Here is a 21,213-nt window from a genome sequence, read left to right as displayed (position 1 = left end):
AATTAGGGCTGCAGTGGTCCCAGAGATCAATATCCCACCCACCGCTCTACGCAGAATACTGTGGTGTCAGGGGAGACTGAGAGAAACACCTTTGTCACTCCTGCAGCTAAGGAGGAAACGAGAGCAGAACTGTATTCTGAAGGGGAGATGCCTGCAAATTAAATACAACTGTGATATTTGAGGAAATACTTTAATATTACCTTTAGTATCAACCTACTTTTGTTTATTAGCATAAACACACACAGGATAAAGCACCATTTCACTGCCACACACACATTCTGAAATGCTTATTAAAACATCTTCTATTTTGAGTACAGAAATCTCTTGTCCCCGTACTGGGGAAGCCAGCATGATGGAGAGGGTTACAGATAAAGAGACCATTGATTACCTATTGTATTTTTCCCCAGCTCCACTCCAGGAGAAGGATTTGTTAATATGAGCTGAAAGTTTTCATCTCCTTCTGGAACATCATCGTCCAGAATCACAATGTCTTATACCTTTCTTCATCAGCAAAATGAAGAATCTGGCCAAAAAGGTAAAAGGAAACAGTTTTATATTTAAATATACCCTGAGGCTTTATAAAATGTTTGAAAAGAAATACAATATAGTTGTAAATGTAAAGAATAAGCTACTTTACATGAAATCCTTTTTAAAAGTTTTTGCATGATACCTTTTTAATTTAAATGGACAATATTTTATTTTAAAAATCAAAGATTAGAGAGGAAAAGAAAAAAGATTATGGAGGAAGAGACAAAGTAAAACCTACTGAAAACTACTAAGGGTGTTTCGTAAGTTCAAAGAAAAACAAGTTAAAATGTTCAAGAAGCATAAGAAAAACTGTGAGGTCATTTTATGATATAAATTCTTTAATACAAAATACTGTGTCCTCCAGTATCAAATACTGTGATAAAATAGTTCATGAATCTTTCGAATAGTACTAAAAATTCAAATTACATTATTTGCTAAAATAGTGCAATAAGTGAATCTACCCTATGGAAATATTTTTTCCCGACTTACTGTGGAACAGTTTATATAACAGCTCATTAAGGTTAATTTATTTATGCAAGACCTAAGTCATGATAATTCAGAAGAAAGAACAATGATAAAGTAATTCATAAAAGTCACCCCCGATCACCACTGGCACCTACCACTGGGGAGAAGATGTAATCCAGCCCCAGCTGGGCTTCCAAATTCTGGGCGTACATGAACAAGGACACCTGGCCCAGAGCCTCTCTTCTCCTCTCGGCAGCCAAGGTCACACTTCCATGCGATTCGCTTACTTCATATCTATCAAAGAACAAAGAGAATGCGCATCCTGTTTCTCCTACAAACTTCTCCATGGGAGATAGTAAGCCCAGGAAATGCCCTTCACACAGCCTGGTGCTTACCTGCTACGCTGCCACTCGATTACACCTTGGGCACCATCATTGGCATCAATAATAATTTGTGCAGTCAAGCCTTCTGCATCTGAAAAAACACAGACACATACTTTAAAATGAATATAAATTTATTAATATCAATCTTACTTAAAATTCCCTTTAAAAGCACGGTTTGATACAGAATTTAGACAGTCTCTTTGAGATTATATAATTCCTAATATACAGCTATTGTTGATGTGACTCAGAAGATGTTTCTAGAAAGCAAAGGCACAAACGCTTATAGTGTCCATAAAAGGACACTCTTGCTTGTAAGAGCCACTGAGATATAAAAATTCAACCAACTAAAAACAGCAAGAAATAATAAGCAGTGGAGCACATGGCTTTATTTCTATTATTTTAATTTTTTAAAAAATTGACACCTTTATAATATCACCACTTTGGGAGGGAGGGAAAATGGGCACCGTTGGAAGGAGAAGGGCAAGAAAAGAGGAAAGAGAAATGGGAAAAGGAAGGTGGGGGGTGATGCAGAAAGAACAGGTGTGAGACAGAACCAAGAGGGACAGGAATACAAACTAGACAGGAGGAAAGAAGGGAAAGGGAGAGTAAAAAGGGACAAATGACACAAACTTCTCTGAACCTTTTTATCCTGTATTCTGTGAATTAAGTGTAGTATGTTATTCATACAGTACCTATTACTCAATCTTGAAATAGTAACTCATCTTGTTGCTGGTGCATGTTAATTTTTTCAAAAAACTTTTTGTCCTTTATCTTAGTTCAGGGTACTCCCCACTCTGCCACCGTGGGGAAGAAGGAGGGAGAGTGTAATTTTCTCTAGACCAGTGCTGGCAAACCTTTCAGACCTTTCAGTGATAACACGAGCCGCAAGTGTCTGGAGAGAACAGAAAATCGGGACCTGCGCCCATCGAACAAGAGGCTAAAAAACAGAGATTCTAAAACCAGACCACGCTGTTAAGAGCATCGCTCTACCACTTCCTAGTGGCATGATTTGGAGCATATTGCTCCGATTCTCTCAGCCTCTGCTCCCATATCTATAAAATGGGAAGAAGATGCAAACCAACAGGAGCTCGGCAGAAGTCAGCAACTCCAGCTACACTCAGTGTGAGCATGGGAATTAGGAAGGCTGTCATTAGTTTCTTAGTGTGAACAATAATCATCTTGCAATAATCCTTGATGCAAACCATCTAGTCCTTGGAGCTTTCTAGTTTCTTTTACAAAAGAACCAAAACCAGCCAAATACTACTATCTAGGAAAACGATTATTTCAACGTTTGCAAAGTTGTCACTCTGAGAGATGGAAGGGAATGAGGAATGCTGTTCCTCAGGTCACTGCATTTGTCCAGCTTCTCTTCTAACCCATGTTGATCTTCCCCATGTCCAGCCCACCTTCTACCGGCGACCCTCAGTGCTGCTCACTATCGCCCCCTACTGGGCAATCGCACCTACAGACAATCCAAACTGCAAATAGGAGTTTGTGTCCGAAGAATACATTACTTTTAAAGAAATTTACGTAAATTTGTAACAAGGTCCAAGTTTCACCTTTCAGTCTGGAATGAATTAACTCAGTCTTTTCTAAAAGCATGAAAAGGAAAAGATCAAAGGTCAAAAAAGGACCAGGAAACACAACAAATAAAAGATCTGCTTAACTTAAAAGAAAATAACACCTCAGAGTTTGGAGATTTAATAAAATAGGTAATTAAATTTTAAAATAAAATGAAAGGAAAAGTCCTTCCAAACCACTAATACTATTTTGAGGATTAAATGAATTGTTATAAAATAGTTGGAAAATGTAAAGAGTATGACATAATAATATTTAATATCTTTGTAGTGTTGAATGTACAGAACTGTAATAATATGTTCTATTAAAATAAATATAAAAACCCATCATCTCTTCACACAGAGCTGAAATTAACAAACATCACAAGAGTCACTTCTGATTGAAAAATGAAGTTATGGGCCAGGGATTTAGCTCAGTGGTTCTGCTGCCTGCCTCCAAAGTGGAAGGACCTGAGTTTGATCCCCAGCACACACACACACACACACACACACACACACACACACAAAATGAAGTTATGTCATTTGAAGTGAATAAAAGAAACAAACAAAAGGTCCATCCTACCTAGTCTGGGAGGAAGTGAAGTTACAGGAGCCATGATGAGTTCGACAGAAGTTAGATTCACCAGGAAGTACTCTTTCAGCTCTGGTATGTCATCCTGAAAAATTAACCCCATTACATGCTTTAAGGATGTTCTCAAAAGGAATTAACTCCGTGAGCTGTTTTAAATTTTTTTCTTACATATACATTTGCATAAACAGTATACAGAAAATATTAAATTGTAAGCAAATAGAAGAAATTATTTAAATTAGAAAAACAAACATAAAAGCATTAAACTTATACTTGGTTATAGGAAGTTGTTAGATTGAATAATATGAAACTATTTAAATTTAATAGTTTTAACCTAGATCCATATAATAGGTAAACCAATTATGCAAATATACAAACATAATTATTTTAAATATAACAATAAAATATTTTAACTGTCTATAATAGCCAATATTTAAAATGAAGAATACCATTGTACCACAAAAAAAATATATAGGCTTTGCAATCAAGGAGATCTAGTACCAAATTCTGTAATTTTAGTACCAAATTTACTCACATTTTAGGGCCTAAATTCTTTCATCTTTTTATTAGGGGAAAGAATGGCTACTTTGGCGTAGGGTTGTAATAATAAAGAAAAATAATGTATGTACAGTGACTGGCCTTTAGAACTACAGCTATCATTATTAATCACTAATCCACATAATAGTAATGAAATCAGGCAGATGCCTAGAACATAAGCATTAGCACAATCCATGTCAGGAGTGATACAAAAACTCAAAGTAGGGCTGAGGATTTAGCTCAGTGGTTTTGCCGCCTGCTGCACAAGCACAAGGATCCGAGTTCGACCCCCAACACACACACAAAAAATGCAGAAATGGAGCAGTAAAAACTCGTGTGTGTGTGTGTGTGTGTGCGTGTGCATGCATGTGTGTACATAAAAGATCAGCACACACACACACCAATATATGCTTTGCATTTTAATAAAGATTTATTTCAAGTGAAAACATAAAAAGTGAAAAATTAGTCTTTAGATTATCTCCTGTAATATATGGAAAAACATAAGTTAGAGAATCAGTGATATCAAAGGACTGTCTTCCACCTACTCCCATTGCCCCAGCCCATGCCACAGCTCCCTGCTTGCCATCTGCTATGCCTGAGATGGAGAATGGCCCCCAAGGGGCTTTTGGAAGATGACTGAACTATGGGGGTGACAGGGCTGACTTACTGTTAGGAAGGGGGTCCAGTCAAGAGAGCTGTGCCACTGAGTCACGATCTGGAAGAGCACATCCCCTCCCTGTCTCCTCCCTTCGAGCAACAGTTCCTGGCTGCCATGATGCGAGCAACTTTCCTCTGCCATGCCCCTCTGCCCTGCTATCCTGCCCTGGAGCCAGCCAGCCAGGGCCTGTAGCCATCGAGCAAAATAAACTTCTTTCAGTTGTAGGTGTCAGAGATCATGTCCCGGAGACAAGGAAAGTGACTAAGACACGGCTTACTTTTATGTCAGGGCTACGGTGTTTTAATCTAGTGCTACTCAGGGAGCAGAAAAGTTGCAGAGAGCTAGGAGAAAGAAAAGTGGAACTGAAATCCTAGGTTCAAAAAGGTAAACTCTAGGTAAAAGAAAGTGCTAATATTTTCTGGTTAAAAATGAATGTAACTAAGGAATAATCCATATAATTGTATTCGGTAACATACACGAGACATTTGAAAGATGACTGCCCTACAATTTTTTTCAAATCCTGTGTTACCGGCTACCTACTGACATTATCTTTTATTTTGTGGATTTAGAGTTTTCATGATGTTACATTAGGTTACAATGCCAGGGTAATCAACAAAATAAGAGTGACTGACTTTAGATGGTGCATGGTTTATGCTATTTATAATTAAGTAAAAGTAAAAGACTTTGAGAGAGTAAAACCCTTTAAAAATGAAACCCCTCCAAATACATACTGTAGTAACTAACATTTTTTTCAAATGTAATATTCATTTTCTCTTTCCCTTCACATCCATCCCTTACCCCTTCCATAGTACTATATTTCTAAACCTCCTATAAATGTATTTAAGAAGCTGAAACAGTAATGTATTTAAGAATGTATTTAAATGTATTTAAGAAGTTGAAACACTAAGTCCAAAAACAGCACGAAATTTCACATGAGAAATCATTTAAAATGCAATTTCAGTCCCCTGTGATTTCCTTAGGCTTGACTGTAATCATGTTCTTTGCCCTCAGCCTCTAATGAGTTTCCTGCTATCTCTGTTTTAGCGGGTCTTCCACACAAAGATTCCGACTGCCCCAGATCTGCTGGTCCAGTGAGTCTTTTGGAGGAATCAAAGGGCTCCTCTGGAACCTCTCAGGCCAGTGCCATTGTAGAGGGAACTGCACTAAGGAAATTCTGTTTATCACGAGATGTTTCTGTAATCAAATATATAACACCAGGCCAGCCTATCTAATCAAGAATAGGAACTCCTGTGTGGTTTGAAAAAAAAGTCACGAAAAGAAATCAGCTGATTTAAAGGCACCAGCAGAGTGGAACCAATCAGACTTAAAGAACCCTATCGGAACTGAATTCACTAAATTTCTAGAGATTATGGTTATAAAATATACAAAGTTTATATTAAAGGAAAAATTACATACATACATATACACACATATACATGTACATGCGCTGGGGATGGATCAAACCCAGGGTTTCACAAATGCGAGGCAAGTGCTCAACTGCTGAGCCATATCCACAGAACAGAGCAACATTTTTTTAATACAGAGAAAACTGAAAGTTATACAATCTTGCCTCACGTGAAATTTTATACCTTGAAATGGGAAGCCTCTTACTAAATGTGACTGCTGATGTCAGAACATTCCATCGATTCCTACTTCCCATGCGGTGACTTCAGGTTTAACACAGAAAATCATCATCAGAGCTTTACCTCAAGTATAGTAATGTTGATGGCTGCTGCCGTTTGTCCTTCTTCTAGAATCAGAAAGCCAACAACAGGGATGAAATCAACTTCTGGCTCAGCTAGGTGTCCTTCCATTTGATTCTTCAGACTCAATATTCCAGGCACCGTGGTGTATGTGACATTGATAGTCCCTAACTGAATTGGATGCAAAAAAGATTTTGGAATTATTTAAATTTTGAAAATTATGTTTCACTGTGAACCCTGCCTTTCTTGTAACACCTCCAGTACCTTTCATTATTGCCCCAAATTCATCCCTTCTCCTGTGCCCATGTCATGGCTCAGTGACACCCCAAAGGGGGTGAGGCCTGCTTCCCTGCCTGGACTTTGAGTGTGGGTGGCCCTGTGGTTTGCTTTGGCCAATAGTACAAAGTAAAAGTGAGGATGTACTACTTCTAAGCCTAGACTTCCTAGGGCTTGCATGTTTTCATTTCCTTCTCCGGCCTCTACTTCAGAGAAAATTAAAAATATACAGAGAAAACTATACAAGGCCAGCCTCATAATGGATCCACAGCCGGTCCGCTACCATATGGTACGGATAATTCATGATTGTCCATTACACAGCATTTCTGTGAAAATAAATAACTCCTTCAAATTTTTCAGAAGTGAAGCTATTATAAAGTACTGCTCTGAATTAATAAATATTAATTTTTCCTTTCTTTGCTTATTTTCATAATGGCTTTCACCCATACAAGTAGGATAGTCAAAATCCCTTTGCCCAGAAACCCAATTTATTCTAGCATAACACAAACCTAGAGATCCAAATTCTCGGTTGATGAAAAGCTGAATTGTCACATTAGCCTCCTGTAGTAAAACAAATCTTGATGAAAGAGCAAAATTTAAAACTCCATGCGGTTCACCACTGGCTTCAACCGTCAGGACAGCGGCATATCCTTGAGTGTCCAGCAGAGCAATTCCTGCTGGTGGAACCCCTAGAAATAGCAGGGACTCCATTAGGAAATCTAACTGTGATTTGGCACTAAGTTCTACATACTTAAAATAGAACCCTGGTCTCCAAAGCATATTAAAGGAACCAAAAAGGGTTTACTTTGTTCACATCCCTAACAGAAATCTTCAGGCTGACAATCTATATTGCATTTTTAAAAGTCATGATTTCTTTCACTTGATAGATTATTGCCCTTATTAGCTACATGGCTTATCAGAATTCTAGAAACTGAATAGAAACTGAAGAGAGTATCCAGATAATTTTCTGAAAATAGTTAAATTTTGAATTGTCCATATACTGTATTATAATTGTCCAGAATCCAAACTGATTTGTTAGCATAAAATTATTTTCAGAAATTTCTACCTTCGAAAGTATATTTTAATTCCATAAATAACTAGGAAAATTTTTAGCACTTTTCTCTTAGTCCATAAAGATAAGCATTCCCATATTTTGCTAGTGCTTTTTGGACCTGTGCTCTCTTTGGCAGCACATATACTAAAATTTGATCTAATATTTCTATGGGACAGACAATATTTAAAGTTGTATTTTTAAGTTGGTATGTATCAATTGGTAAATACAGAGATAGCAACTATTTCTTCTTTGTTTTTTCTAAAAAGACAATAACAAAGACAACTCAAACTTGAATTCTGAACTACCTTGTGTCCTGACGTCATACAGAATGACTTGGTATACTTCTTTCTCTTCCGGAACGTTGTCATCCAATAGATGTACAAGTATCGTTGTGTTCACTGTTCCCTGTGTCAAACAGAAGGAAATCCATACCTGTGTTGCTACTGAACATAAATTACCTACTGCTTTTATCGCCCTTATAAACTGCATCCAAACATGTTTTCATTTAAACAAGAATTCTGTGGCTTAAAAAATTAATTAAATAAGAACCACCGGCTCATGAGAAGCCAGATTTAAAGCAAGTAGAGAGGAACTAATTGTGAAGATTTTGTTACCCAATTTTTTTTTTTTTTTTGGTACCAGGAATCAAACTCCGGACCTTGCACTTGTGAGGCAGGTGGCGGAACCACTGAGCTAAATCCCCGGCCCTAATTGTAAAGATTTTGAATGCTGAGCTAGCTAATCAATGAAAATCTTATCCAAATTACTACCAAGTAGGTATGAAGAAGAGAGAATGATGATAACTACAAGTGGTGTTGATTTTCTATTCCCTTTTCCTGAAAATACAATGGTTTCTTTTCTGGAAATTTGTCATGAAGCTTTTCTTTGTGGTATTACCTCATGAAAGAAGAGTTGTCCAGTAAGGTTAGAAAAATTGAGTTCACAATTTTGCCCAATAATGTTCCAGTCAACAGTAACATTTCCTCGACCAGGAGATGTTCTTATCACATGGAACTGCAAAATTCCTCCTAAAATCAAAATGGATAAATGGATAAATGCTTATAGAAAATGAACTAAACATTTGAGCTCAACAAAACTCAAATCCCAAGCATGCAACTACTGTATTATGGCATTACTACTGTATTAGGCCATTCTGGCTTGAATTTTCTAGAACCATTATACATGCTTATTGTTGATTAACATAGGGATTTCATTTCTAAGTACTTCCCCATTTAGGAAAACTTCTGGAAATTCAGGGTATAAAAGTTATAAAAGCACATGCTAAAATGGAAAACACAAACTTGTATACACTCCAAAACATGCACCAGAACACGAATGTTCTGTAAGTTAAAGAAAACAATAAAGTCCTCCTGGTCAGAACTAGTAAGAGCACAAGTAAATATTCCTTCATTTCTCAAAAGGAAACAAATTCCTTACACTGGTATGCAATGTGATTTTACACAATGCATGCATAAAAATGCTTGCAAATACCTGAAAATCACATTTCTTTAGATTGTAACTTACATATACCATCGATGGTTTTGATTTATCAAAAGAAATCCAAAGGAAAGGTGTCAAATCTATACATCAATATCTGTAACTTCACCCAAGTTACAGTTACCCTTCTCAGATTACTGAGTAGTTTAGGCATTTTCTATTCCTGGCTTTTATCCTCATGTAATATTTTAGAAAACTAAACAAATCATGAGAGCTATTTCTTTCAAATTGCAAACCATGAGAAGAAAGCGGCTAGGAGTTATGATGGACTTTGTGGCTTGCTGAAAATATGCTCATTCACTAGTTTTATATGATGAGGAGTACAAGCTATATTAACAAACAGTCTCACTAAAATTCTTATGAAAAGATAGAACAGTGTTTAAAACACTTTGGTAGAAACACATCTTTACTCTCATTGTAAGTATAGCCATACAGTTGAAATCCATGAATATTCACTAAAAATGTCATTTTTATGTAGTTACAAAATAATCTTTGTGTAGATAAGGAAAATCTTTCAATACTTTTTAAACAAAGGGAATAGAGATAAAACAAAATATAAATCTTTTTTCTAATAATTTTTGAAACTACTATAATTTTTTATTTCTGAAGATAATAAACCTAGACACATAATATGAGTTTATCAAACAAAAATATCATGGATTAGAGACTATCTTTATATTACATACTAAAAAACAAAGTCCATTTCTAATGCTAAGTTTAAATACAGAGCTCTAGTACAATGAATTGTTTTGGAAGGATGCTGAATACACAAGAAAATGAAAGCATCAGAAATATTTTAATATATTTTTAAGTGTTTCAATATGAAAAATACCTAGTACCCATGTGCTAGTAGACTATGTCTTGGATTATTTTAAGTGTGTACGACAGGAACCAAATTCTTCAACTGTTTAGGTGTAACTGAAGAAAGTCTACAAACAGCCATAATTGCCAGTAGACCATTTACATTTTTATATTTGTTTAATATAAATAAAATACAGCCCCTACTATTAAATTCTAGATTCTCTCTATTTTACAACATCTAGAACTCAAATATAGCAAGTTTGTATCGAAAACTAAGTCCTTATTACTGAAAAGCACAGGCAGATCCTTGGAGTTACTAAAATGTCTCACCTACAGTGTTGCCTGGTGACACAAATCTAAAGGCTTCTAACATCAGAGTTTTCTATTTTTTTAAAATCACATGGGCCGGGGATTTAGCTCTGTGGTTCTGTCGCCTGCCTCGCAAGCGCAAGGTCCCAAGTTTGATCCCCGGTACCAAAACAAACAAACAAAATAAAATCACAAAAACCTTAGAATAGTTCAAATGAAGATTACAATATTTGATCACATAATAAAAGCACAAAGAGAACACATGCGGCAAGACAACAAAATGAAGGTCATTAAAGATCCATGTTGAAGGAGAACCTAGAATCCTAATGATTAAAAATGTGGTTGTAAAGGTGTACAAAATATTTAGAAATAAATGCACCATTATGAGGTGAAAATAAAAATGAAATGCTGAGGGGAGAAAAAAATCTTTCCACCAATTTACTACGTTCAAGTAGCCTTAAAGTTTTATACTACTTAGTAAATATCACTTCTGGAAATTTAACAAGTTATCACAGAAACAATTTCCAAGAAAATATTGTAAGAAACACAATTTGAAGCATAAAATACACACAACACACACACATACATAAACGTATTTCTTAATTCAACTCTCTTAAGACACATAATCTTGCAGGCCTATTGCAAATTGATCATGCCAACCACAAGAAGAGCATGAGAATTTTCTCTAAGAAATCATCAAATGGGAAGAATTGATTTCTCCTCTGTAAGGCAGGCTCCCAGATGCCAGATCCATTTAAAATTCTTTCCAGGACAAACAACTGGAAATGCCAGAAAGCTACCTTTAACCAGGGAGAGGAGTCAAGTGACAGGCATAGGAAAAAGAAAAACTTAGAAACAAGGGGTTGGTTTTCCAAATCTAAGCCAAAGGACAGGAGGAAAGTCCTAGGGAACATGGATGCACTCTAAAAATAAATATTTTACCAGGCACCAAATGGCTTTCTTGTCTTTTTGCCAAGGATGAAAGCCTGAGGAGCACGCTCAGCTACCAGAGTTTGACACATTACCACACTATGGGAAATCATTTGCACATGAAGTCAACTCGGCCCACCTAAAGTGGGTGACGCATTTTAAACCTAAGGCGGAAAATCCATCAAATACTGTCCAGACCAAGTCCCATGCCAATAAACAATACGAACAAAAAATGCACTTCAGTAACACTATTTCATCGATTTTTCCCCAAACCAGAACTTTTTATAAAATAAATCTCAACTACAATTATATAAAAATAATAGAAACCCCAAATACACAAAACATTTTAATCAATAAATGTATTCATGGTATACAGTACTAGTGTCATCCAAATTAAGTGCTTCTACAAGAAAAAGAAAATGCATCTAAAGTGTACAGGAATATGAATAATTTCAAGCACAGACTGTCAAAGTGAGAAAGAAAAAACCGACTTTATTTTATGATTATTATTATTATTATGATTTTGGTACAGGGGATCGAACTCGGGTCCTTGTGCTTGCGAGGCAGGCACCGGAACCACTGAGCTAAATCCCCGGCCAAAACTGACTTTCTAAGAGAGCAGTCCTATATACCTAGGTTTTCAAATTACATTTCTTATTCAAATCTTTGGGTTAAAAAGATTCATGCTGTCCCTAAGAAAAGAAAAAAAATTTAAATCCATTGAACAAGACATGATGATCGTGATGCTGTGGAACAGTGTGACTGAGTGAAATAGCCAACACAAATTTATAAAGAACACGTTTATACACAGTTTGCAACTGCAGTCAAATCCACTGCCCCACAGTTCTAAATTCTGTTCATTATATTTGATAAAAGGTAATATTTACCACTTGGCACCTCCCCAAGGGCTTTAGGAAAACTATAAACACAGGATTTTACAGAATTCAATACATTGTTAAACACTAAGGCAATTTCTCTCCTTGAATCAGAAATGGATTCTTGTGCCCGAAGTTGAGCAAAATCCACATTTCAAATCTAATCCCATACATGAATTTCCAACACTAGGCCAACAGCAATTTTTTTTTTACCCCATTTGGTTAGCAGTTATCGTTGAAGAATAATCAAATTTTCTTTAGTTTACATTAAACACCTTGTAAACTCCTCTCGATACAGATTTCTCTAGGCAATTTTCAGGGCAATATAAAAAAATACCTATGTAAAGTACTAAATTCTTGAGGTTCAATATATACAATTAATTTACACTCCAGGAAAAGGTTTAGAAATAAATGAAAAGAAATTCAAAGATAGAAATTACCCTTTACTTTTCTTGGGAAAATGTAAAACATGTAGGGAGCATGACGCAAACAATAAAAGCCAGTCCGTGTTTGCTTTCCTGTACCAAACTCACAAAAACAAACAACACATTTAGACCACTTATTTTAATTCTAAATACTTTTTTCTCTTTGAATCCTGCAGATATTTAGCTGCTGGAACCTGAAGAGCACACAGTATAGCTTTCTGATGAAATTGATGCAGTTTACAAAGAACACAGGTGCCACTGTCTGCCGCTTCTCCAAGACGCTCTGGTACCCGGCCGCAGGGCTTGGTTTCTTCAGAGGCCTTCAATCCATCACTACCATCACCACCCAGTAGACTCAAGGATGCACTTTCATGACGCCAGTGGCCTTATAGTTAAAATATCTTTAAATTGGTGGTAGACATCCATATTGTTTTGAATTCTTTAAGAAGAAAATTTCATCACAATGCTGAAAAACGTATGCCTAGCACTAAGTCCTTTCTTTTTTTTTTTTTTTTGGTACCAGGGATCAAACTTGGGACCTTGCACTTGTGAGGCAGGCAGCGGAACCACTGAGCTAAATCCCCAGCCCTCTAAGTCCTTTCTTAAACCTCATTTATCCTTCCTGGTCCCTGACCTTATTTATACCTTCCACATCATCAGCATTTTGATAGATTTCCTTCTTATACCTTATTTTTCTTCATTGTATTTTTTTTCAACAAAACAAAAACAAATCCAAAATACTCCTCTTCAATCTATTTTCTCCAATGTTTCTCCTTTCCTTGCTCTCATGGCCGAGGAACACTGCTTCTCAAAACTTTACGCCGTGAAGGATAAGGGCTTGTTTGTTTTGTTTGCCTTAATCCAGTACAGAGTGACACTTTCATCAAATACAATAAATTGGATGACTAAGAAATAGAAAAAGAACACACACAGAGAATACAAGTCCACAGATAACACCTTTGGCTATCACGGCAAAGACAAATTGTTCCAAATGTTTCTAATCTTATCCCACCATATACCAACAGCAAACACTTACTGGACAGGAACTGATCTGAGGACCACACTTGAACATCACACCCCACAGGCTACTGAGGCCTTTAGTCTTTCTCAGATGTTTGCTCACCATCCCCAGATCCCTCAAAGTCCCTCTCCAGAAGCTGTTTTCACTAGTTCACTTGGAAATCTCTTCGGACTTGTTGGCCATCTTAGCATGAAACCCACAGATAACTTTCTTCTTCTGGTAACTGATAAAAAGACACTTTCTCCTTGGTCTTTTCTGACACCTCTTTCTCCTCTAGGGTCTTCTTCCTTCCCCTACATCTTAGGTTCATGTTCCATGCGGTTCTGTAATTAGTAACTTGCTTTTTTCCTCTGTCCACAAAGATGGTATTTCCTGATTTTAACCACTGTCTCTGAAAATCCAACTTGCATTTCTAACCGGAGATGCTTAGGATCTCTCACCTATTTGCTTCTCTCACATAGACGTTACTACTCAAATTCATTAGTCTTTCAATTCACATCACTTCAAATATCTGCCAAAACTTCCTGCATTTTCAGGTTCTGTAGCAGATATAGAACCTTTGTTTGTTGTTCAAATGAAACAAAGATTCTCTTCACAAGGTGCCCTGCAGAATAAGCTTTGATTCCAACATAGCTTGATTTCAGTTCTAGCACCGGCTGGCTTCATAATCGGTTGCCTTAGTGTATCCTATTATACCCACTTCATTGACTGCTGCGGAAATTAATGAAATAACGGTTGCGCAGTAACTAGCACAAAGAAAATGCTCCACAAATGTTCTCATTATTGTCATTGTTATTAAAGTTAATTACTCCTGCAGTGACTTTTACTTGTATTATGTTACAAATAATTTTTGACACTTAGTGATTTGTCTTTAGACTGGATTTGTGGGAATTTGTTAGTCACTCTTACTCATTATTGCGATGACAACCAGCAATTCTAAATCATTAACAAAAGTATAGTTTCAGAAAATGGCTCAAACATTTACATAGGAACATTCAGAAACTTGTAAATTGGTAGTACACAGCAAGAGGACCAACAGTGCCACTGAAATGCATTTAGTTTCCAGCACAGCCGCTCACTGACTGCTTGCTTTGTCAAGTCATCTAATGTCTTTGTCTCAGTTTTGTTTTCTCATCATTAGAGATCCAGATACATAATCTATATTCTTCCCATTCCTTAAGTCTTTAAGGTAAAATTACTTTTTAAATTCCAAATACAAACTATGTGGTGAAATGCAATCTGTAAGTACATTTTTAATAAAACAGGCTTATTCAAAAACAAAAAAACACTATTACAATGTTTGAAACAAACAAAACTTAGCCTATACATGATACAAAATATTAAATAAGAGTTCAAGAAAATTATTTTTTTAAGAAAGAGATGGACATTGTATAGTTTTCCAGTTTGGCACTCTGTTCATAAACATATAGATACAATATAAAATGTATTAAACCTGTAAATGTATAAAATCTATTCATTTTTTTTTTTGGTACTGGTGATCAAACTCTCAGGACCTTGTGCTTGTGAGGCAGGCAGCAGAACCACTGAGCTAAATCCCCTGCCCTATTACTTATTGTTAATAGGGAGCCAACGTTTCACTGTTGAATAACAATAGCTACCAATGAAGACATACTTTACTGCCAAGAAATACGCTTAGCACTTTACATTTATTGGCTCACTTAATCCTCATAATGAAACCTATAGAGTGAGTAATATTCTGTCACTTAACACATGAGAAAGCTGAGCCTTCTCCTGGCCTTGATTTAAAATCACCCTGGGAGTGGCAGGTCAGACCACAGACATTTTGCAAGCCTGCCTCATCTAGTTAAGCCATTCACTCCCAAGTAATTCTACACACACGAAAGCAAACAGCTCAACAAAATAATGAAAGAAAAAGAAAGCAGAGGCTTTAAAAGAATAGACAAAAAATAACATCCACAGAAAAGAGAATGCATGTGCTCAAGAAGAAAAGGAACCCACCTTCATGACCTATGACAGACCTGGAAGCCATCTGAAAGTTAACAATTCCTGCCATGTTGTCACTGGCTAAAATGTTCACTCTAACAGTATCGGAGCTGGGCAAAATCCTACTTCCACCTTCGGTGTTCACCAAACTAACCATGATGCTCTCATCACCTTCTGGCTCGGCATCATCCAAAATGGTTACAATGGCTGTCTTTTTGGTTTCTCCTATAAAAGACATTAATGAAATTAAAAGTCAAAGAAACAAAATCATCAACATACAGAACTCAGAAAGCCCAAAATAACTTCTATTTTAAAAAGGTAAGTAGAAATACAGTATTTCCCCAAAATCATTTACTAGGAAATGACTATTATACAAATATTTTCTACTATTTTTAAAACTTATTCTAAAACATCATGGATATTCAATATTTTCAAAAGTAACCCCAACTATACCATGATACTGAATTAGTTTCCTTAAAAAATATGTGCATTAAAAAGTGAAAGAACTTGGCAAGCACAAGGTCCTGAGTTCGATTCCCAGTACCAAAATAAAATAAAAAGTTAAAGAACAGATACAATAGATAGCTCTATGATATGGAATTGTGAATAATGTCTATTTCCTCCATTTTACTGTATATTCTGGTGTTCTTTTAAGTATGCACTACTTTCCAGTCAGAAAAACATCATGTTAATCAGAATTTATTATTGCCTAAATCAGGATTTAAACAATGATTTCAGTGAAGATAACTTTCCCACATACAGTTGAGCTATTTTAAAAATTTAAACTTTCTCCATATATCACATGATTCAACTAGTCCTGAAAAACAATCAGTGAATCTGACCCTAATTCTAGTTTATAGGCCATATAATACACAATTATATTGTCTATGAACATTTTCATAGACAATATAATTATGAGCCTACACAAGAAGACTACTGTCTTCAAAAGAAGTCCAAGAAGACTACTGTATTATCAGTTAGGCACTAAGATAAACTTTCTATGAATACAATCACCAAAGTTTATAGTATTTTACTTATAAATCATTTCCACTGAAGATTTATCCTGACATATCCAGGGCTTAGGAAAATGCCTCCAGGTGATACTCTCCTTGTTACTCACAGATACTACCGATTCTCACCCACATGCTGATTGTGGGTGCACTGTTCAATCCCATAACTGCCTTTACAAATTAGAACCTGAATTATATTTGCCTCTGTGTTTCCTTAAAGGCATTGTTCACATGAATAAAAAATAAAATTCACATATTCCCTGAAAATCTTTTCTTTTTAATGAACAAAAAAGATGCATATGTAGTCACGTGAGCCTATGTATGTTAGTCATCAATAGGCCAACTACTACTTTCTCTAAAGCTGTGGTACACCTCTACACACAAGCAAAAATACACTGTCAGTAAGACTTCTTATGAGCACCAACATAAAAATTGACTATGATGACTGTTGGGGAAAACTAAAATCCACTTAGAACCAAGGCTCACCTTCAGCAAAAGTCAGAATGTCTCCAGCACCTATAAAATGCAAACCCTCAGTGGCTGTTCCACCAGCAACTCGCCATTCCACAGTCACCTGACCTAAGCTGCCTCCTGTCCTGTGGATCATCAGCTCCACCAGGGTTTGTGGCTGTTCCTGAACTTCCACGAATGAGCCGTCTTCTGAGGTGTTGCGGCCAATGCTGTAGATCACAAACACACCAAAGGCATCGCCATTGAGTGCTATGACAACTGTAGAAGTGTTTGGCTGGCCTATGGTTGGCTGATTTTTAAAACTGGCAGTGATGTTCATGAGGTGAACTTCGAGGAGAGAAATGAGGAAACTCTCATCCATTTCTGGCAAATCATCAGGAAGAACAGAAACTGTGAGATTTGCAACCTCATCACCTTCCAGCATCATGGCCCACTGTCTTGTCACGGGCTCATAGTCGCTGCCGGCTACAGCCTGACCACTAAACAGAGACATCACCCCGGTCATGTTTTTCCTGTAGGTCCAGAAGTCTGAACTGTTGACAGTTGTGCTGATCCATGATGTCATCCAAAAGCACTGTGGACCCTCGGCAGTGCTGAAAAAGGAAAAGGCCGAGCAGGCCTCCTGTCAGAGGCACAAAGTGGCACAGGTATACTGGGGCTCCCCGACAGCCGAGACGTTCACCCAAGTCCTCCAAAGTGGGTCAGGAAGCCCTCGAACTGGCAACTCATAGTAGGACAGTACATCCTGACCTTCCTCCACTGTGAGGCTCACTGCGTCAATGTCAGAAGTACTGTAGAGCAACAGCAGCTGGCCAAAGTGCCCTCCGCTAAAGGTGGAGGGAATTAAAACACAGTTAAGCACTCAAAGCCATGCGTGGATTGCGTGCAGAGCAGAGTAGTGCTGACTGCGGTTGAAGTACTAGTAAACCACAACCATGTTGCTTAATTACCTCTGGTTCTTAACATTGTATCTTTTTCTCATGTAAAGGAATCTTGTCAGTTTTCAATCAAATAATGCTTATTTTTAATCAAGCTAAGAAAACATCCTGCAAGGTATGTAAATGGCATCCATTCCAGAACTTCCAAACAGAATTTCAAAAATAATTTTATTGCTAAATTTCATGGAAACAAAGCAGTATTGACCATATCATGAGTACATTTATAGGAAGCGTAGTTACTTGCCACAAGATCCCTCAACCTCTGTATTTTCTGTTTCTGAAGGAGCTCAGTGAGTGCTATGGTGGCTCACAAGATAAAGCGAACCTGGAAAATGAACCTTGTCATGTGACAAGTGAGTGTTCCTTAACTTAGATGCCAGAGGTATTTAGATTCTAACAGACTGCAGATCGAAGCAGTAAACTTTTGGAGTGAGGAAGCCTAATGATGTGTAACCTGGTAGTCATTTCAGTAGCAATGGGCCTGGCACACGTGATTGGCTTTTCCATGAATAAATGTAACTCAATACACTGTACTAACACACAAAATAAGTTATGATATAGAAAAACCACCAAATCTAAATCATGTAGTAGTAGAAGGATTCTTGCTACCACCCACAATTCCCCCCACTCCCACAGGTACGCACAGCTGTCTCATGTACCTTCGCCTGACAGTTATGTTAGCACAGGAACTTCTCTCCAAGGGCTCTTGGACACGATAAACCGACTGGACAAAGGCTACCATACCGTAAGGCTAGTCATTGGCAGGGATAATAATACTTGCCACTCGATCTAACCCAACAGTACCTCCACCTGAGGCATCAGTTAGCTGCACTTGAATAACCTAAAAATACAGTGAAAACTTCCTTAACAGCATCCCAGTTCTGAAATCAGAGTAAGAATCATGCAGGAAACTAATCAAACATATCCATACATGAACAAGAACAAAATGGAACAAAATATAAATAGACTCAAAAATCTCCCCCAATTACATTTACAAACCCAGCATGTAACAGAATAATCCACCATCAGCGTTTCATAATAGAGCATGGCTTATGCATGAGAAATACAGGCTGTTTAAATTCCTTAATGTCCAATTATATAATCATATAAATCAATTTTAAGATCCCTGTTTATGTTCATCATTTCAATAATATGAATTTTATATCCTATACCTTTTAAATCTAAGGTAAACACTGCATATACATTTTGATGGAAAGTTAATCCACTGTGCTTTATTTCCTACCTGGCCTTAAGTAGAAATTATCTAGCAAAGCTTAAAAGATAAAGCACCATATTTTAATGTCATCTAAACTTAGAGTTTATCATATTGCTTCATCTTCGTGAAAAATATGTATCAGGAGAACATGTATCTAGTATATTTGTCATTCAGTAAATTCTCAATAATAGTTGAGATGAATAAATTAGTAGAAAATCAAGAAAATAATTAAGACTGGCTCACACTCAAGCCAAAAGAGAACATGGACACAAATTAAGAGTTTATACAAAGCAAATATAGCAAGAATTATTACAGATACATATATACATTTAATCATGTAACCAAAATGTTGAAAAATGAAATGTAACTGCACACACACAAAATTCTTGTTCTGGTAAATTGGCATGCATATATAATCTATTTCTAGAATATTCCTGTTTTTGTTATAGATAAAGATCACTTTCAAACTACCACATTTTGGACATTTTTTTTGCAGGTATAACTTATTTGATACACATATATCTTATTTGATGTAACATTCTTCCTAAAATGTCACAGCAACAGCCACCTGTTCTAGTTACTGCAATACAAAGCATAATTTACAGTGTCATTCTATACTAGCGATGCCTCTCACCTCTTCGAGCTCCGGAACGTCATCAGCCAGGACCTCTAACAACAAGGTTTGAATGGTTTCCCCAGGGGCAAAGGTCACATTACCTGAGACAACTCGCAGGTCGCCAGTAGCAAGCTGTCCATTAATGGTGGCTACCCACTGAACAGTAACGTTGCCGAGTGTCCCAGAATTTCGAATTATTGGCAGGTTTACCTTCACTGAGTTAAACTCAGGTTCCTCTACAGTAAGTTTATTAATCTGAAAACCTGAAGGACAGAGAAAAGTTGATTTCAAGTACAAGGAAAATGGAATCAACATAAAACTAACATAGTGGATCCTTTCTCCCCTTAAGTCTTTGTAACTATACCCCACAGAATCTCAGTAACATGCTGAGATAACACTCGGTCAGCTCTGCCAAACTAGTTTTCATTGTGATAAAAGCAGAAATCATGAACTCAGATGTCCACAGGGCTCACAGAACACCAGACACGTGTGAAATAAAACCCCTGAGGGCTGCAGCTGGGCACACAGGGAGAGTGTGGTCTATAGAAGTAGGTGCTATTTTGCTTCACCAGTGAATCTACACAGGAAAAGGGACTTGATGTTTCTAGATTTTTCTATTTAGCAAGAAAGCTCAGAAATCTAAATATGAATGGGAATTTCTTTAAATAAGTTTTCTAAAGAATTAGCTAAGATTCAGAAGACACTTGTAGGACACAGATCTGATCTAAAAGCCAATAAGCTGCAGTTTCCATCTCTGTGTTAAGAAGTGATTTTCTTTCCTTGTTTCTTTTTTCTTTAAATAACTACTAACCAGTGCCAGTTACTCTACATGGGGATCCAATATACCAGTATTCACAGGTTAAAAAAGAACTCTTAAATAAATCAATATGAGTCTCTAAAAATAAAGGAGAGGCCATTATCTATATCTCATATGGGCAAGTAAAAGACACAAGGCAACCTGATTACCAAATAATCCATAGGGGTCATCAGAAGACTCAATAATAATGATCGCCTCTGTTAACGCCCCGACCGCAGCTCCTCCTGTTGTTTCATTCAGCAGTTGTAGGAGAAAAGGTTCCTCCAGCTCAGGGTAGATGTCATTAATGATATATACTGGCACAGCTTTACTGGTTTCCCCTTCCAGCAAGACCACATCTGACGAAGCTACACTATAATCTTCACCTACAAAAGACAAAAGGCTTACTCCAAAATAGGACAAACATTCCATACTGGGGAAACAAAAACAAAATTTATGGATGTACCTGAGCAGACTGTTTGAAGATATTAACTACATTTTTCTAAACAAGAATATGTTTCTTTTTCAATATCACCAAACAACAGAAAGGACTTCCTAAGGCTGTTCATGTACATTCCTTCACTTTCAGAAATA

General features: G+C 36.8%; 1 protein-coding gene and 1 long non-coding RNA gene across 7 annotated transcripts; one reads left to right on the top strand and one right to left on the bottom strand.

Moving 5' to 3' along the window:
• Positions 1 to 388: 388 nt before the first annotated feature.
• LOC147828223 (adhesion G protein-coupled receptor V1-like) lies at positions 389 to 18,829 on the bottom strand. Of its 5 annotated transcripts, none has more exons than XM_087210802.1 (11): positions 18,651 to 18,829; positions 17,069 to 17,646; positions 15,588 to 15,797; positions 8,647 to 8,777; positions 8,055 to 8,154; positions 7,205 to 7,384; positions 6,423 to 6,586; positions 3,516 to 3,609; positions 1,389 to 1,467; positions 1,149 to 1,287; positions 389 to 523 (listed from the first exon to the last, which is right to left on the bottom strand). In XM_087210802.1, exons 1-11 carry the CDS (start codon positions 18,731 to 18,733, stop codon positions 482 to 484), a joined length of 1,800 nt encoding a protein of 599 aa, XP_087066928.1. In that variant the 5' UTR covers positions 18,734 to 18,829; the 3' UTR covers positions 389 to 481. The 5 variants fall into 5 exon arrangements, 2 of the variants coding, with proteins under 2 accessions (XP_087066928.1, XP_087066929.1); XM_087210803.1 differs by having other exon boundaries at positions 6,423 to 6,466; XR_015451145.1 differs by lacking the exons at positions 389 to 523; positions 1,149 to 1,287 and adding an exon at positions 4,726 to 5,057.
• Positions 405 to 20,087, top strand: LOC147828222 (uncharacterized). 2 transcript variants are annotated; one of them, XR_015451148.1, is made up of 2 exons: positions 405 to 535; positions 12,763 to 20,087. It is a non-coding gene; the product is annotated as an uncharacterized LOC147828222 (long non-coding RNA). The 2 variants fall into 2 exon arrangements; XR_015451149.1 differs by having other exon boundaries at positions 8,392 to 20,087.
• Positions 20,088 to 21,213: the final 1,126 nt, after the last annotated feature.

The sequence above is a fragment of the Heterocephalus glaber genome, unplaced genomic scaffold, assembly GCF_053883595.1.
Source record: "Heterocephalus glaber isolate CG9 unplaced genomic scaffold, H.glaber_assembly_v1.0 deba00001212, whole genome shotgun sequence".
NCBI classification, from domain to species: domain Eukaryota; kingdom Metazoa; phylum Chordata; class Mammalia; order Rodentia; family Bathyergidae; genus Heterocephalus; species Heterocephalus glaber.
The sequence above is the reverse complement of the archived record's forward strand: the minus strand, read 5'-3'. Positions and strand labels throughout refer to the sequence as shown.

What these genes read in the sequence shown, in the direction of transcription:
- LOC147828223 (XM_087210802.1), bottom strand. Translation starts at nt 18,733, where the DNA reads ATGGTAGCCTTTGTCCAGTCGGTTTATCGTGTCCAAGAGCCCTTGGAG. An exon ending in AACATAACTGTCAGGCGAAG is followed by an intron (nt 17,647 to 18,650) that starts GTACATGAGACA and finishes TTCCTTTTTCAG; the next exon opens with CACTGCCGAGGGTCCACAGT. An exon ending in ATCGAGTGGCAGCGTAGCAG is followed by an intron (nt 1,288 to 1,388) that starts GTAAGCACCAGG and finishes GTTCTTTGATAG; the next exon opens with ATATGAAGTAAGCGAATCGC.